At 46.9% G+C, this 15,509-nt stretch overlaps 1 protein-coding gene across 2 annotated transcripts in view; it reads right to left on the bottom strand.

Annotated features, from left to right (window-relative positions):
- Positions 1–1,501: 1,501 nt before the first annotated feature.
- HM13 (histocompatibility minor 13) overlaps positions 1,502–15,509 on the bottom strand; it is a 66,918-nt gene continuing 52,910 nt past the window's right edge. The window contains exons 12-13 of one of the 2 annotated variants that reach the window (XM_086932706.1): positions 10,374–10,574; positions 1,502–2,934 (exon numbers count right to left, since the gene is read on the bottom strand). In XM_086932706.1, coding sequence (XP_086788832.1) covers positions 10,424–10,574 — 151 coding nt within the window. In that variant the 3' untranslated portion in view covers positions 1,502–2,934; positions 10,374–10,423. The remainder of the gene's footprint in view (positions 2,935–10,373; positions 10,575–15,509) is intronic. The other variant, XM_086932707.1, reaches the window with a different exon arrangement.

Consider the following 15,509-nt stretch of genomic DNA (forward strand, 5'->3'; position numbering starts at 1 on the left):
TGGTTGAGTTAGTTTGAACCAATAAGTCCTCACTGAAGTGACAAGTAAACATAGATGGTCAACATGTTTCTGCTAAGGAGCCCAGAGTCAGCTCAGCATTCGTCAGGACCAAAACACTCATTCATACTCCTTGGTGGGCACTCACTAAGGTGTCCTAGCCTAAGGTGTAGAAAAGAGAAAAAAATTTTTTTAAGAAACTAATACAACCTGATTAATGTAAAGCTTCCTACGATGGATGAATCTCCAAAAAGTCTTGCCTCATTAAGGGAGACAAATTTTTTTAAAAAGTCCGTTGTCGAACATCATGGGCTGGCGGTGGGGGGAAAACCTTCAGGCTCGGTCAATTTGCTCCGATGCGACTCCCCGCCTGTAAACCTGCTTGGACCACAACCGCCGCCCGCAACAACCATTATTTAGAATAGCCATAACCACACTAAAAAGGAATACACTACTCTACTAAAACTGGGTTCCCTCTTTAAGCCAATAATCCCAGAAAGAAATGTAACAAGAATCCACAGTGTGTTTTTGGAGAATTTCAAGTTTCCTCTAAAGTATTTGTGCCTTCTACCCTCCGAGTGAACAGATTATTCTGAGGTAGACGCATCTCAGCCAGTTCTAAGAACACCACCCAATCTATTAGGTTTAGTAACCAACCAACTCACATCACTCACCCTTATGGCTTAAGAGGTCTGAACTGTAGATTTCCTGCAGGTACACTCAAAGTCAAGGATAGATTATATCAGGATGTAAACTGAGAATTGGGTTACCGTACATGATTTAATAGGGGAACCCAGAGACGTAAATTTGAGTGCCATATTACAGAAGAAGATTGGTGATCTAATTTTAGGTTTATGCCTAGTTCCTCTATCCTCAAGTAAAATAATCAAGAACCAACAGAAAACACCAAGCAGTAGTTGTACCAGGTCTTCTATAGGGGGGAGAAAAAAAAAAGGAGCAGTGGACCACTGGACCCGATCTTTTTGCTCCATGATCCTTATCACTTATGGGTGGCCCCACAAACACTTAATAAACATACAGAGATGGCGTGATTTGTTCACGACAACTGGCTAAAAGCCACTACCTCCATTAAAACAAAGCATACATGGTCATCTAAAACTATCATCCGATTTAAGTGGTGGGCAGAATAGGAAGACTTTTCAGTAAATTGCTCTGCTCCAGGCTGAGGATTACCTTGAAATTATGAGATTGCTGATGGAACTGCCAAACTGATTTCAGACAATCAATACACCTTTGACCTTGGCGAGACACACTTCAATGAATATCAGCAAATCCACTACATTTGCAGAACACCATAGTGGAGTTTTTGGTCTTTGCAAATTTATAAAATAAGACCAGGCAACTGCTGTAGACTAGTAGCTGATCTACAACCAAAGGCTGTGCAGTACAGAACACATACAGACCTCCTTTTCCAACATATTTGCATTGTGTGCCACAAGACCTTACATGTTCCAGTACAACTGAATTATACTCATGAAACATCTTCATCTGCACAGTCAGGTTTAATACCTCAGAAAGCAAGTCAACAATACAAAATGTAAAAATGGCATGTTTTTCCTCTTTTCCCCCAACCTAATAATTAAACATGACAACAAAAATACTTACAGGAAAGGTTGCGGGTGGCAGAAGCTAGACAGAAGTCAGAAAAGGGCTTGGGGAAGGCACAAAGACAGAAGAGGTGGTAGCAGTGCCTGTTCACAAACATGAGTAAAGGGGGTGGGGCCCACGCCTGCTCACACAGGAAGTGGGGATGCAATAATACCTGCTCCCAAAGACACAGGATGACGAGCAAGTATGTTAACAGAGTATGTTCACACTGATACAAGATACAGCAAGAGCAACGCTCACAGAAAATGGATATCTGGAGAGCGACTGCATGCACACTGTATGTCAGGATCAGCTGTTTGCACAAACACTGGATGTACTGAGTGCCTGCTCACACTCTGTATGTTGAGACTGCCGAAACAGACATCGGGTTTTGTAGCAATCTCTGCACAAACAGACACAACAGGGATTTCTGCAGTGCCTGTTTGCACTGATTCAGGATATTGGGAGCACCAGTTCACATGGGCATAGAATCATGGCAGTGGATGCACACTCGAGACACTGGAGGGATGGTACATTGCCTGCCTACACACAAGCAGGGATGTTGGCAGAGCTTTGTCTCGGATGTGCACAGCTGTGAGTTCCTTTTCAAACAGAGGTAAACGCACCTGCTTGCACATATACTACAAGGAAGGTAACAGTACCTGCTTACACAGATATGAGCAATAAGAAACCGCTGCGGGTGGATGTCAGCACACAAACCTGTGGGTGCCTACTTGCACAGGCACATCAGGTATGATCTAATGATCCAATACCTGCTTGTATTGATAAGCAGGATTGTATGTGCACAAAGACATTTTGGAGATTGCTGGAAAACTTGCCTGCAATCAGACATGAGTTCTCATAGATAAAACGTGGGTGGCCAGTGTCTGCCAGCACAGACAGAGCTGAGATGAGCACCTGCTTGCAGAGAACAGTGGGGTGGTGGAACGCCTGCTTTTACAAATAAAGTGTTCATGTGCGGTGCACACAGACACAGTACAGATGGTAGGAATATCTCCTTTTAGACACAGGGAATCATAGGAGGTGCCTGCTGGCACAGGCAGTCCAAGGATAGTAATGCGCCTGCTCAAGCAGGCAAGGGATACAGAAGTCGGCCCTCCTTTTTCCCAAAGTTTCTTTTCCTCCTGAAATAGGGGGCAAACACTTTTGCAGTGTTTTTCTCTTGGTTTGGGATGACGGATCCAGGCTGGCATCACAAGTACATATTCAGCTGCACATCAACATCAATTGTCTTTCTTCTCAGTCTCCTTCTCGGTCTCTTTCTCACTTTCGGTGCCTTCAGAAGGTTCCTTTGGGCTCTCGTCATACCTGTGGACAAGGAAACGGAGAAATCATGTTATTCAAGCCATAAATCTCAAATCTTCTGCATCCGATCTGGGTTGGAGGCACTAGGTGGGAGCACACCACTGTCTGCCAAAAGGAGCCGATCAGGAGAGTGGTTTGGTAGGATTGGAAGGCTCTGCAGTGCACGGCTGAAGGCTTGCACAGCGGATCAGAAACGGACTGGGTATATGCACGGGGCCAGCCCATAGGCCAATCATGCACCAGCAATTCCTGGGCATAGCTGGTTTGAGCGAGTTAGGGTGCATCGCCTGCCCAGGCCATATTCTCTGCCCTAAGACTGCTGCATACCGACAAAAGTCATACAAAGTCCATGCACAGCTTATTTGGGTGGGACAGGGTTCAACATACAGAACCTGCTAGGGTGAGGATAGACGCAGGGTTTTGCCACAGGTTGTTTTTTTTTTGCATGACCAAGGGTAGTGCACATCTGGCATGAACGGAACAAGGCTGAGTGTGGTAGATCATAGAAAAAGAAATTCTACGAAAACCTTTGTTAAATGGTAGGTTGTGGTTACCTTTGCCGACATAAAATTAACATATGTTAATAAAACCCTCTAAAATGTCCTTTAGATAACTACCTATAAAATAGTGTTCTCGTTACAATGCAAAACCTACATAAAGAAAATTCCCCACTTATGGTAAGCTCAGCATGCCATAACTACCTGTGCTGCTCAAGAAAGCATTATGACATCTAAAATGACATCCATCACTTATGGGGGGGGGCAGTCCACAGTGTGTACCACTAGTAGGAGTAGTTAGTTTTGTGGACTTGAGGTTTTGGAGGTAAAAAAAATAAAAATAAAAAAAAGGGACAGGCACATGTACCAAAGAACAAGCTACATACCTACAGTAACAATGTATCTGTAAGAGACATTTATTAGTTATAGATTCCTTATCTTAGAATTACCCCCAGACTTCAGACTGGATCATGGGAATTGTTTTCTTACCAGTAACCCTGTGAGTCGGTAGGTGGCGTCAGTCAACCGCATCCGTCGTGATCCCTGGGATGACGTTGCGGTGTCTACTTAAGACTCCTCCGCCGCAGGCTCACGTCAGTTCGGACACGACTTTCCACGCCAGAAGCGCTGAGCCATGCAATACACTGACCACTGGTGCACAAAACTAGGGTCCTGCAAGGGAGTCCCTATAAGTCAGTTCGCAGAACAGGGAGGATGGGTGGAGTGGGAAGGAATCTATCACTAATATATGTCTCTTACAGATACATCGTTACCGAAGGTAAGTCAGTTGTTCATCTGAAATAGACTTATGAAAGTAAGTACTGTGTATTGGTTTAAAGATTATGATCTAAATAAACTTACCTTTTGACCTTGACCATTAGTTACAGATTCCTTACCTTAGAACAGATACCCCAGCAATACCAACCCCGAAGGTGGGTCTGTGAACTAAGTTCACACCAGGAAGTCCCGGAGAACAGAGGGGCGAAAAAGCTGTCTCTCTGGACTTGGCTGTCCAGGCAGTAATGCTTCGTAAATGTGTGCAAGGATGCCCATGGGGTTGAATGGCAGATGTGAACCAGCGGAACTCCACGTCCCAAAGCAGTAGTAGCTGCCATCGCCCTGGTAGAGTGGTGCGCAGTCCTACTGGTGGTTCCTTTTTAACCAAAGAATAGCATATCTTAATGCGTAGGACAACCCATCGAGAGATGGTACGTTTATGCACTGTCCAACCTTTCTTGGTGCCCACATAACCCACAAATAGTTGCTTGTCCACACGGAAGTCTTTAATGCGGTCAAGGTAGAAGGACAGCGCACGTTTTGGGTCCAGATGGTGGAGTCTCTCGTCTTTGGAAGGGTGTGGGGGGGGGGGGTGTGGGGGGGGGGGGGGGTGGGGGGGGGGGAAGAAGGTGGGCAATATGATGGTCTGACCTATGTGGAAGGAGGTAACCACTTTGGGCAGAAAAGAGGGTCTATTGTGAAGAATCACTTTATCCAGATGGACAGCAAGAAAGGGAGGTTTGGAAGATAAAACCTGAAGCTCACTCACCCTGAGAGCACAGGTGATAGCAAGCAACAAAGCAGTCTTCAAAGTAAAAAGACGAAGAGGACAATTATGTAGTGGCTCAAATGGAGTACACAAAAGATAAGTGAGGGCAAGATTCAAGTCCCACTGGGGCATTACGATAGGAGAAGGAGGAAAGAGAGGAGTAATGCCCTTCAGAAATCTGTTAACAATAGGGGACTTGAAAAGAGAAGACTGATTAGGAAGGCGACAAAAGGTCCAAATGGCTGAAAGATAACCTTTAAGAGTGCCCAGAGCAGAGCTCTGCTGGGCCAACAAAAGAAGGAAGAGGAGAAACTCTGAAAGGGGGCAGAAAGGGAACCCACAGCCTTTACTGTGCACCATGCCACAAATGTATTCTATCTACAGGAGTATACCGTTTTAGTGGAGGGAGGCCTGGCTGATAAGACTATGGGAGGAAGGTCGAAAGCTGTCAACTGTTGCCGCTCCACCTCCATGCAAGGAGGTGGAGCCTGGACAGGTTCGGGTGGAGGATCGTCCTGTGCTGCTGCGACAGAAGATCCTCCCAAAGAGGTTGTCTGATCGGAGGATCGATGGCCATGCTCAAGAGCTCAGGGTACCAGACTTTCTGTGGCCAGTCCAGAGCCACTAGAATGACTTGTGCCTGGTCGCGTTTGATCTTCTTCAAGTCTGGGCAGAAGTGGTACAGGCAAAAAGACGTACAGGAGGACAAAACTCCACTTGTAACAAAAAGAGTTGCTGGTCGAGAGACGCCTTGAAAACTTCAACGCGCAGAACTGCGGACATTGCGAGTTCTCTTCAGTGGCAAATCGATCTAACCAAGGTTCTCCCCACTGCTGAAAAAGACCTTGCACCACCTCAGAGTGAAGACGCCATTCGTGATCCATCAGGCACAGGCGGCTGAGTTCGTCCGCCCTGGTATTCAGGGAACCTGCCAGGTGTTGAACCGCCAGAAATATGCCCTGTTTCACCCATGTCCAAAGGCGAAGAGCCTCCTGACATAGGGTGCACTACCCCACCCCGCCCTGTTTGTTGCAGTACCACATGGCGGTGGTGTGGTCTGTCAACACCTGCACTACTCTTCTTTTGACAGACGGAAAAAATGCCTTCAGTGCAAGACTAATCGCCCAGAGCTCCAGAAAATGCGTAGCCCGGACTCCGTCGGACACCAAAGGCCTTTGATCTCCACCTCGCCCATATGGCTGCCCCATCCCAGGAGTGACGCATCCATCACTACTGTGAACTCTGGTTCGGGAAGGGAGAGGGATCTCGCGTTGACCCAATCCTGGTTCGTGAGCCTCCACTGCAATGGACTTGCAGTCCGCTCCGAGATCTAGACAACATCAATTCCCCTGGTGCTGCGCCCACTGGAACTTCAGGTCCGACTGCAAATCCAGCATATGCCATCTAGCATGATCCACCAGCAGAATGAAGGAGGCCATAAGGCCCAGCAGCCTCAGGGTCATTCTCACCAAAATCAAGGATAGAGGCTGAAACATCGGTATCATAGCCCGAATGTCCCGGACTCGATGCTCGGGAGGATAGGCCCGAAACTGCTCTGTATCCAGAGCTGCTCCGATGAAAAGGAGCTTCTGCAAGGGAATCAGGTGTGACTTCGGCATGTTGATAGTGTACCCCAGCGAATGAAGGAGGTCCGCCGTAGCTTGGATGTGGGGGGCGACAGCCTGGGGCGAGATAGGGGAAGACTGGAACCCCTAATCTGCGCAGATGGGCTGCGACTACAGCCATCACTTTCGTGAACACCCGAGGGGCGCTGGTAAGGCCAAAGGGGAGCACTGTAAACTAAAAATGCTCATGGCCTACCGTGAACCATAGGTTATGCCGCTGGGCAGGCAAGACGGGGATGTGAAAATAAGTGTCCTGCAAGTCCAACGCTACCATTCAGTCTCTAGGGTCGAGGGCAAAGAGGACCTGAGCCAGGCTTAACATTTTGAACTTCTCCTTCTGGAGGAAGCGATTGACGTCCCGGAGGTCCAAGATAGGATGCAGGCCTATGTCCTTCTAGGGGACCAGAAAGTAGTGGGAGCAACAACCACAAGCTACTTCTGGCACAAAGACTCGTTCAATAGCTCCCTTGGCTAAGAGAGCCGTAACTGCCTGACAGCAAAGGGCCAAGTGATCCTCTGACATGCGATGTAGAGTTGGTGGCACGGAGGGAGGGATAGTCTCGAAGGGGAGGGAGTAGCTACTTCAGACTATGTGCAAAACTCACCTGTCAGACTTGATGTTGTGCCAGTGGGGGAGGTGATGGCGAATCCTGCCGCCCACTGGCAACTGGTGGCCCTGAAAAGTCACACTAGGAAGTTTTGGAGGCTGTTGCAGCGGGGGCATTGTTGGACTGGCCTGCTCGCTGACCCCCAGACCAGCAACGCTGGGCCCCATGTCCGTAGCCACGAAAGGCAGACTGCAGGGAGCGAGAAGTTGCTGCAAGGCCCAAGGACCTGGCCATGGCCCTCAAGTCCTTTAAGCACTCGAGCACATGGACCGCAATGTCATTAAACGGGCGACGGCCATCAAAGGGCATGTCCAAAAGTGTGGATTGGACATGCCCAGAGAAGCCAGATGTTCTCAGCCAGCTGTAGCGCCTCAGTGCTACTGACATGGAAAGCATTCTACCCAGCGATTCGGCAGTATCCAGCCCACACTGATATGATGAATTTTGCTGCGTCTCGACCCTCAGCAACAGCGTGGGTGAACACTGCACCAGCCTCCTACGGGCACTGTGGCAGCACTTGCGCAACAGTATCCTACACTATGTGTGTAAACAGCCAAAGAGACATGCGGTGTTCACCGACCGCAGTCCTGAGCTGGCAGAAGATAACATCTTCTTACCAAGGTGGTCCAGCTTCTTGGACTCTATATCTGGGGAGCAGTAGGGAAAGCACCTTTTCAAGATGAGGCTAGGACCACCAAGCTCTCAGGGGTAGGGTATTGGGAGAGCAAAAGTGGGTCGCCCGGGGCTGAGCGGTGGCATCAGCAATCATCCTATCCACAGGAGTCCCTGTGCTGGGCTTGGACCAAGTGCCGAGAAGAATGTCAGTGAAAGCCTCATTAAAAGGCAGCAGGGGCTCCGAAGAGGCTGCTGCCGGCTGAAGCACCTCAGTCAGGTTAGTCCTGACAGCCATTGTAGGAAGCTCAGCCACCCCCCCCCCCCACCCCAACACCACAGCATAGGAAGCTCCCTTCTCCGTAGCCACGGTATGGGGAGACAGCATACCAAGGTCTGAGGAAGTATCCAGACCACTGGCATTATCCAACTTTTCGCGCCAGTCCGGATCCTCAAGTTGGTCTGCTAGAGTGTCAACAGATCCCCTGCCAGTCCTCCTCACCCTCCCCTCTGGCTGCCACTCGGGGCGATAGGGACGCCAGGGATTTACAGCGGTACGAAAGTACCCTCCAGCGCCGGTACAGACGTCGGACGACGCTGGTCCGGCACCGGGTCCACGTCGCTGGTGAGGCTGGGGTAGACGCCGGTTGGGGGCACAACCGGCGTCTGGGGCGTCGTCACTGAAATCAGCACTGGGGAAGGTGCTGTGAGATCAACTGGCGCCGATCCGGACACAGGCATGGATCCATGGGGGCCCTCAGGCACAGAGGCTGGAGCCGCTGACATTGCCCAGCAGAGTCTGCGGGCCCGAAGGCGTGCCAGCGGAGTCAGGCTGCCCAAAAATGCTATGGAGCATTGTAAAAGGCACAAAGTTGTGCAGGGGACGCTACGGCTCCGGGAAAGGGAGGGAAGCGCGGAACCGTCCCAGGAAGCTCCGGAGATGGAGCTGGAGAGTGACAACGCTCTGGGTGTTGCGTCAGCCGACGGACGGGGAGAAGGGGAAAAGCGACGATGCTTCTTAGCCTTCTTTTTGTGCTTCAACTTGCTAGAGGAGTGCGAAGACGTTGAGGAGGAACGGTGAGGATTCCACGACTGGTCCCACGACCTTCCTCTCGACTGGGACCTAGAGCGGCACGGAGCAGACTATCGGCCTCCAAAAGCTTTCGAGACCACTCCTGCAAAGACTTCAGGTTCATGGCCCAGCAGTTGGAGCAGGACTTCGGATCATGGTCGTGCTCCAGGCACCAAAAGGCACATGAGGTGCGGATCGGTAACCAACATCAACTTGTGACAGGAGTCACAGGGTTTGAAGCCGGTCCGACGATGGGACATCCCTCGTGCTACCAGGATTAGAAGACTCAAAAATGACATCGACAAAAGTCGAAAAAGGGTTAGTCAAAAAGTGACCAAGGGGCACACCTTCTCCACGTCTGAGAGGGGTGATGCGGAAAACGCAGTAACCGATGTCAGCACACAGGGTCGTCGTCTAAGTAGACACTGCATCATCATCCCGGCGATCACGACGCCAAACGTGGAGTCGACAGACACCACCTACTGACAAGCAGGGGTACTGCCAAGAAAAAAATTCTCCGGATCTCCGGATCCAGTCGGACGCCTGGGGGTAATTCTAAGGTAAGGAATCTATAACTAATAGTCTATTTCAAATAGGCAATACGCAGCTGCCTTTAAAAAGTTGACATTTATGACATCATTAGATGCAAAGCGTTCCCAGTCCACACTGCGTTTAGCCAAAGTTTGTGCTCAACGGGCTCCGTTGACTAACATTTGCTATATCCACAATTTCACCCCTTTTGTCAGGTTTGGTTACTTGGAAGTTCTTTGAAATTATACAGTGCTGCCTTTAAGCGTTTCTTGTGGTTACTTCTCGTTCACAAACATTACACATTATCCGAAGACTGTGAGAGGATCTAACCATTTTACATCACAACCACCACATCATGTTGAACTAAGTTGGCACTTTGCACGAGGCACTCTGAGCCCATGCATACAGTGGGAAAAAAATGAAACAGTTCTCAGAATTCTAAGAAAACCTGGTGCTAAAGCCAGAAGTGACTGCTGACTCCTAGACAGCGGATAACATTTTTTTATTTTTAATACGAGGGCACCTAGCAAAAATGAGCATTCCTGCTTCAAAGCACATTTTCCCAAGAACATTTTCAGAACATCATTGATCTTCACAGAAACATGCTAAAAAGGGCTGATTGAGCCGGAAACAGGCTTACCACAACACACCCCCTGGACATCTATTTTCACCTGTAGTGGAGGTCACCCCTACCTTGGGAGGCATGCCCTTATTTTATAAGGTCAGAAGAATGCTATACTGGGCTTGGAAGTCAGAGACTGACATGAAACCCCTGGATCGGAAGAATAGGCTTCTCTCAAAACCAGAGATGGGTCTTACCTCCCTGGAAAAAGGAATGGAGTTTTGGACTGCTCTCCTGGTGGGGTGGACAAACTTCTAAACAAAAGCATGGGTTTTCGGGCCCTTTTCGAGGAGCAGATTCAATTAAGACAAACCATCAGTATTCCCTACCTGGACAATGGGAGGAAAAGTGATAGGAGGGAGGGAACAGGCTCCCACCCCTACATGGTGCTGGGGTTGAGTTGCCGACGTCGGCGGGGAGAAGCAGACTTCTGCTGCATGGAGTTAGCGAGGCTGGCTGGAGAGCCGGAAACCGTAGGGAAGTGAGTGAGCCGTGGTGTGTGAGGCAAGATTTCAGTAGAAGATTCATAGCTGCAGAAAAGGAGCGTAGGACAGGAGTCAGACAGAGAAGGGGAGAGAAAGGGTGGACAGAAGGGGCGAGAAAAAGCGAGAAGGAAGAACATGTAAGAACGTTTCTACTTGCAGCCATTTTGCGTTCCACCCCTCCCGTCATTTTTTTTTCTCTGTAGTCACCTTCAGGTTTCATCTCATCCGCTAAGCACACCATTAACAAACTTTCATTGGCGCTGGCCTAAGGGTTAGTAGCCGAAACTTAAATTAATTAATATGGAGAGACAGCATTATTGGTAAAATGTCAATCCACAATAGATCACTTATAGATTTCACCAAACACATATTTACCTGATCTGCATTGCATTGAGGAGCTCCTCTCAAAGCTTTACAACAACTCTGTGTTAAGTTACTTTAGCTAGGATTCTGGGTTCTACGGAAATCTTCTGCACTAAGTTGCTGTAGAGGCAGAACCTGAAAGTCTGGATATTGTCTGAAGCAAGCACTTACCACTTCTGTTATAAAAGTTTAGTGCAAAAATCTGCTGCATGCCACTGTGATTTAGTGGGCACAAGTGATCAACCACAATGCACCAGGCAGCTACTATGAATTAAGCCCAACACCTTATAACTTTCCTTCATGGAGATGTAGTAATGTAAAAGCATAGCATAGAAATGTGGATAGTAAATAAAGTAATCAATGCTTAATTCGATGGATTATTATGTCTGAATAGATATTTATTTTGGGCAGTACAAATGATTTTTCCCAACCAGCACTGGTTAAAGTGGTTGGAAAATGACAGGGGAAAAAGTTCAGAGTCAAACTCGGAACAAGTGCTCATGTTTAAATATGAAAAACCCCAAGTCAATGCCACACCATTTTAATGTTATTCTTTTTGCAGTCACATGCGGCCTTCTGGAAGCTGCTCATTATGTTTCATTCCGTTAAGAGTTGGAAAAAATCCTTCATGTCTTCTTGACAACATCGCTTTCAAAACCTAATATAAATTTGGAGATCTGAAATCAAGGCACTCTCAATAGCCATGTGAAATTTTATTGTGGAATACATAAAATCATGAAAATAATTAGGTAGAATTTGCATACAGCTGCCTACTCCATTGGCTTTGAAAGGATATTTCTTTCATGGTTTTGAAATCACACAATGCCACTTGAGTCTAGATCCACTGGTTAGAGCCAGTCATGATGATTCAGAAGCAGATTTCCCTTTACAGTTCCAGAGAAATCATGATTGAGCTCGGTACCCAACTTTAAAGACCCTTTCCTAGATGGTATATATAAATATTGAGATAAAGTGCAGCTGCAAATGGAAAATCTTGACCACGACTGCCCCTTTGATGCATCTAGGTGCTAGATGAAGGAACTGAAAGACAAGTTTAATCCGCAACTGGTCAAATTAACTATATTCTTAGCGTCCCTAAGAAACTGGACACAGATTCTCTGCACCCTGAAACTGGTTTTTACTTTGACTTGGGTGTGACCACTGTTAGGAGGGGGGGGGTGAGTATAAGAGAATGGGCTTAAAGAATATAGGACTACTTTAACTGAAATCTCAGCAGCCTGTGGTTCAGCATACTGAATGGTCTTTATTAAACCCAGAGACAAAGACAGTGAAATAGTGTGCAGACGTAGAGCAATCCTGTTGCACTGTATTTCTAGGTGTGGCTATTCTTGTTACATTGACAGACATGGAGTAAAGCAGACGAGCCACAGAAATGGGCAACACTGAGAATAAAGATCCTATTGTTCGATGAGTAAGAGCATGTGTTGGACACTGAGTTACTAACAATTCCCATGCTTACTCAAATTACTAACCCCAACCACACTGTACTGCTAATTTTGTAACTGTTGGTGGCCCACTGAGACCGGTGCTTTGGCAAGGCAGCTCACTATGGGCTCTCTAAGGGGCCTCCTACAACAATTTCTCAAAACAACAATAGGGGAAGAGGAGAATGATTGGGATAGGGATAGTTATTTTGCATGATCTGACCTGAAACAGGAAGAGACAGTCGTCCCCCATCTGGAATTCTCAGGAATACAGATTTTTGTACATGTACAAAAGAAAAAGGGCGGATTTGGGGGATGAGTCTTTAGAGGACAGGACAGGATTGGCCTGCTTTGGTGGACTTGTCATATTTGTTTCCATTAAGTAGGGCTTTAAAGAAATGCATTATGTTTTGGCACATGAACATTTTTAATTAAAGTTCAGAGCCTCATCCATGCTTCAATGTTCAAAAAGAAAAATGTAAAAATATATATATATGATTCATTCACACCACCAAGGATTGTATTATCTCTCTCACCGAGACCCTTCACATGTTTTCTACTGCCAATCCCATCTTTCACCCCAAGCCTAACCCAACCCGTAGATCTAACTTTACCATTCACCCTCGATCTAAAACAAGTTTATCAAATCTACGATCTAAAACAAGTTGATGAAATCTAACTCGAACTGTAGCGCTCTCTCTCTTACCTTAACGCTTACCCCATTTATCTACCTTTTTCTCCAAACTTCTCAGTGCTCACTTTGTTTTCTCACTAATTGTTTTTCAAACCAGTTATTTAAAACCACGTATAATTTGAAATGAATTGACGCTATTTATGGACTGAATTGGATAAAGGTCTAGCGCAGTTAGACCCCTTGTATATAGCTTTTTCCTCATTCATCATGTCTCAACATTAAGGTTTAACCTATGTGCAGTTCGTCATTTTAGTCACATGGAGTAATCAACAGAACTTTCCCCAAATTTCATGCATGTCGCAGTTACTAAATAGGTTAGGATAGAAGTGAAAGATGTGTGGCTCTCCCAGGCCACCACAGCCCTAATAGTGCAGGAGGCTTTATGTCAGTATCTCCTTCCATTGCTGCCACTGACTTCCTCCTTGTCCACAACACTGAGGGTGCTCATGGAAGGAAGAGTGCCTCAACTAGAGTAACATCAGAGTCCATCTGGTTAGAGCAGCATTACCAAACAAAAAAACTTCCCAGACACTTACTGAGATGTGGGGCATAACACACATGCTAGGCTATTTTAATGTGGAGGATGCAGTGTGTGTCATCTAATCATTGAGAGTAACAAATTTGTCTATGGCTCCATGGACGTAACCTTGAACAATTTCTCCAACTGTAATACCAACAATGTTGTTTATGCCATTGTATGCCCATGTAATCAGATCTATAGAAGTCAAATAACTCAAAAAGTCAGGGTTCGAATTTGGCAGCAGAGCCGGCTAAGATGCCAAGCACTGAATGAACCACTGGTGGAACACCTTATCAGGCATGGACATACAGAGAAGGACTTGCAATGGAAAGTTATTAACGTGATTCAACCACTACCGCACAGCACAGACATCAACGGAATTCTCAATAAAGAGGAACTAAAGTGGATTCTGCGCACCAAGAGCCTACATACTGGCCTGAACCGCATGGAGGATTGGATAAACCTGATCTAATCCTTGTTTGAACCATGGCTGTTATAATCTTCCTTGGGTCCCTTTTGCATGAGCTTCTATGATCCCCTTCCAATCAAGAATCGGAGCACTTCACCAGGCTATTGATTTCCTGGTTCTATACAGTACTGATAACTATGGACATTGTCATCTGCCAATATATACTGTATACTTTACTCCTGCATACATATGAGACTGTAATCGATTAACCACTGTTGTTTATACATATGCTATCTACTATGGCCATGGTGTTGGTCCCCACTACTGCTGGCAGCATTTTTATCTGTGTATAATTCATTCTACAACCTGGATGTATATAGCCTTTTACATGACCCAGTTTTTGGTAAGTATATTGACTCCGTTTTTCACGTTCCCTCTACTTTTCCTGGGCCAAATACCTTCTGGCTTAGTCCTCCTGTACCTATTGAATTTCACACTTATATCCCTTCTCTCTAATTTCAGAAATGTTTCTAATAACGCCGCCCTTCTTCTATCTCTCGTTGACCCTCGACTGCCCTTATCCTCATTCAATACGGCACCTGCAGATCTCCACACCACTCGTCCTTCAGACACTGTTCTAAGTAGGGCATGCGTTCCTCTGAACGGTCACTCACTTTGGATTCACTGGCACACGCATTTGGCAATCTCCCGGCCAGGAGAGCTTTAAACTACTACCAGGTGGGTGACCTTCCAGGTGGCTTGGCGGAGATGTAATTTTTGTGACTCGCTTGCCATCGTCTTACTTTCCTCCTTTTCCCAAGTGCCCCTCCTACCGCCTCATTCAACGTGGACCACAGGGCACTTCGAGCAGGACATGGTTTCTTGACTTCCTTTCATTGTCACAGACACATTGGTTGTTTGTAAGTGGCTCTATTTTATTTTCACCCACCGTGGTTTCTACATCTAATTGCTTCCTGAGTCTAACCTCTGGGTCCTCTCCGAGATTGGACTTGCTCACCGAGGATCACTTAACACGGATCGCCTTCACACACACCAGGTCATCGTACCCAGGTCAGTTTCCTCTGGCTCCACCACCGAGCCACTTCACACGCAGTAGAGTACCTTGCCCTTCTATTGCGACGGCCGCAGCACTGTTTTACACCTGTTCATGTTCATGATAGCACTTATGTAGTCAGCACATATAAATCACTGCAGTACCATGCAGATCCGGCCTTGTATTGCGCGCTGACCACCGTGGTCCTTTTGGTCACTCTTCTGTCCATGATAAAGGCATGTTTTATATTTATATTTCACCACTCAACCGTCCCTTCCCTCACCCAGTTTCCTTTTTTCCTCCACCTCTCCTTGCCTCAATTCAGGCTCTCTCAGGCATTTTAAACCTTTAGCCCTAATGATCATCCCCCTCCATTTCAAGTAGGGATCGAAACGTCGTTGAAACCCACACCGTGACTCGTTATGTATGAAGATTTATGTGGAGCACAAGTTGTTTTTTCGCATTGTGACTGTTCTAAACATGTATCGTTAATGT

This window comes from Lissotriton vulgaris, chromosome 7 (genome assembly GCF_964263255.1).
Source record: "Lissotriton vulgaris chromosome 7, aLisVul1.2, whole genome shotgun sequence".
Lineage (NCBI taxonomy): Eukaryota > Metazoa > Chordata > Amphibia > Caudata > Salamandridae > Lissotriton > Lissotriton vulgaris.